This window comes from Aspergillus undulatus (assembly GCF_047715775.1).
Source record: "Aspergillus undulatus strain CBS 261.88 unplaced genomic scaffold BDV17scaffold_126, whole genome shotgun sequence".
NCBI lineage: Eukaryota > Fungi > Ascomycota > Eurotiomycetes > Eurotiales > Aspergillaceae > Aspergillus > Aspergillus undulatus.
The window spans coordinates 13,002-16,093 of NW_027396730.1; the positions used below are offsets into that span (position 1 = coordinate 13,002).

The 3,092-nt window shown below is 43.5% G+C and overlaps 1 protein-coding gene across 1 annotated transcript; it reads right to left on the reverse strand.

Moving 5' to 3' along the window:
• Positions 1 to 665: 665 nt before the first annotated feature.
• Positions 666 to 2,588, reverse strand: BDV17DRAFT_278352 (diacylglycerol/lipid kinase family protein). Its single transcript, XM_073759522.1, has one exon. It carries the CDS (start codon positions 2,359 to 2,361, stop codon positions 997 to 999), a length of 1,365 nt encoding a protein of 454 aa, XP_073609818.1. The 5' UTR covers positions 2,362 to 2,588; the 3' UTR covers positions 666 to 996.
• Between the last annotated feature and the right edge of the window lie 504 nt (positions 2,589 to 3,092).

A 3,092-nucleotide genomic window follows, 5' to 3' on the forward strand; every position in this document is an offset into this window, starting at 1 on the left:
TAATATCAGGCCATGCGTGCAACAATAACTCTTGGATCCTTGTATTTAGCTTGCTTGTAGTTATATCTTCATGTAAAGCATGACTTAAGCTCAGAGTATCGCTTAATAAGGCTCGTAACCTAGTTCTAGCTAATTTTAGTAGATAGAGAGGCCCTGTTAGCTTCAAGGATTATTTTAGCTATTTTCTACACGTGCGGGTAATAAGGCACAGCGCCGCGTGTATCTAGTAATACTATCTAATTAACTAATATATCCTCTTGTATATTAGAGAGCCTGAGGCCATTAACACAGGATTTAATATAGAATTAGTAACCTGACATGCGGTCCCGAAGTATTATTCAAGGGATATTAAAAATAGCTACTGCGCGATAAATACTTGGGATTTTGCTTTCTTTAATAGCGGAAATTGCGAGTTAGATCCTGCCCTCTTGCTCCACCAGGTTTTGAGATAATCCACGGGATTTTAGTGTCATGGTAGTTATTTGAATAGTGACAGTTGCTCATGCGGTCGGATTCTAGAGAAGCGGGCGGGTCGGTCGTGGTGGGCGGGTCGCCCGTGGATTACGTTAGTTGGTCTCGGTAGCGGCTGACTGAGTACAGTGGGCCGCCCCACGGCTTGTGACACTTGATATAGTACTACGTAGATAGGTACTTGTCTTATATATTACTATGACGGAGGCCTCCCGTTCTTATGTTAGGTAGTAGAATACAAGTGCTATATGCTCTTCTTTCCCAATCCATGCAAATTGATTGCTTATGGTTAAGAGTTCCACAAAAATACTTTCTTTGAGACGCTTCAAAAAGAAACCATCACTAATTACAATCTTGATAGTCTTGATAGCTATAGCTATTTCCCAAGTACATCGTCCGTGTATGAAAGTCCTATGTTTGCTGTTGGTTACATGATATAATTATCATTAGGAGCGCTATGGGCTGACTATTGCAAACAACTCTTTTCTCCTCCGCCTAAGGCTTGATGCTTCAGCAGCAGTGAGGCTACTCTCTACTATTTAGGATAATGTTCATCAAATGTCTCTTCTCCTTCTGCACTTTCATCCAGCCGTGTTCTTTCACGATGATCACTTTGCCATCAACACACACCCGTCTCCACCTTTCGTCCGTCTCGTGGAAGTCAATCTTGAATTCTTCAATTTCAGAGTACATGACTTCTTCATCCTCAACGTGTCGGCCATTCTGATAAGCAGCAGCCAGTAGCTGCATTGCTTGCTGTGGTGGCACTGGTCCGAATCGAAGGAATCTTAAAACGCCATCCAAGGGGGAAGATTCAGGGGATATCATGAAATCTTTCTCAAGGTTTGACACCAACGTCACCAGCACATACATATGCTCCTTGGGCTGGAGAACTTCCTCATACGCATTGTGTTGGATGTCTCTCCTAATTAGGGTGATTGTCCCCTTGTACTTGTGCGTTTCGCTAGCATCGGATGGATAAAGAAGCTCTTTCGCAGCCATTTTAAACCTGTCCGCTCCGAACTTACGATACTCGGTGGTATCGCTATCAGCAACCAGGGCAGCGTGCAATCCCCAGCTTGCAACAACACCACCATATATCTTGAGAGCGCAGTTTTCATCGGCTGCAGGTGGTTGACTCTGGCCACCCTGTATATATCCAGCTCCGTGCGAGAAAGTAGCAACAAAAACTGGTAGAGGAGCCAGCCTTCCGCGCAGTAGCGCTGTCAACGCAGTTGCTGGATTAGCCGCCAGCCCTGTAGAACTTGCTAAGGCATTGCCGGTGCCCGCTGGGATAAGACCTATATTTGGTGGGGTGTGATTCATCTTTGCTGTACCGTGGAATGAATCAATGATGTCGCAGATGCCACCGTCACCGGAAAGCACAATAATGGTCTGCGGTACGCCAGCTTCGGCTTGAGGGATAAATAAAGAATGGCATAAATCTGTTATGGTCCGAGGAGACTGTGTCTCATGAACTTCATATTGGTCGACGCCAACCCATCTGAATAGTCGCTGGAGGCGGCCAAACAGTACCCTGGCTGTTCCTGTTCCGGATCCTGAAGAGATAATGACATGCAACTTCAGACTCGGGTTGCTTGAGTGACATAGATAGTGCGGTAATTCGGTGAGCAAATGACTAGATAGCAGGGCTGACGGTGTGGACTTTAGGTGTATGCGATCAATTTCTGATGGGAAGCCAATATCATCTCGAAGAAATAACAGGGTGTGTGGATATGCAGCGTTGTTGTTGCTGGGAAGTACACAGAGTATGTCCTTGATAGGAATAGTGAGAGGACTTTTGTGGCCAGTGTTGATGCAGTGGACGCCATCACTGTCCAGGTAGCTGTCTAGGCACATGATGCCAAATTCAGTTGCTTGTTCAGACATTAATCAGATCTAATTGTATATGTGCTTAAAGTGTAAGTGAGATATGGGGAGAGTTCAATTATGCAGAGTAATTGTGTAGATTAGTAGTGGGGCGTAGCGGTGGGACCCTATGGACAGGTGTAAATACAAGGGAAGCTATGCGCGTTGCGCGTCCGCTAATAAATCTAACAAGTATTTTAATTAGGCTAATTCGTTTACTAATTCCGATGTGTTACGCGCAGTCGGCGTGGATTATCAAATCTGAAAAGGGAAGTTGTCGACTCAACTAAGGTGTCGTCCGTCGAACTGGTAGAAGTCCGAACAGTATGACTAAGATATAACTAATAACGTAAATCACGGGTCGCCCGACCGGCACAGGTCACCCGACCGCCTCATCAGGATCGGCTACACCTACAAAAATTAAAGCTATATTCAACAACCAAAACACGCATTTTTTTATTTATTCTGGCAGTTAAATCATGAAGGGCAGGATGCTCTAATATAACCGACTATATAATAGCTAAAATATATTAGTAGAGCATGACTTGGCATGGTTAAAGTTATAGGGGTAGAACCTCCTAAAAGGCTATCCTTTACCTGTAATTAAGGTATAGCTATCAGGGATTTAATAAATATATAAATTAATTAAAAGATTTTACTATATATCAAGGTTGTTAATAACTTTAGAAGTATATTAAATTCTGCCCTACCTGTAAAGGTAATACTTATCCTTGTTATAAATTATTTAACTT

Bases quoted from the DNA above. Each gene is read 5' to 3' on its own strand.
- BDV17DRAFT_278352 (XM_073759522.1), bottom strand. From the start codon at position 2,361: ATGTCTGAACAAGCAACTGAATTTGGCATCATGTGCCTAGACAGCTAC.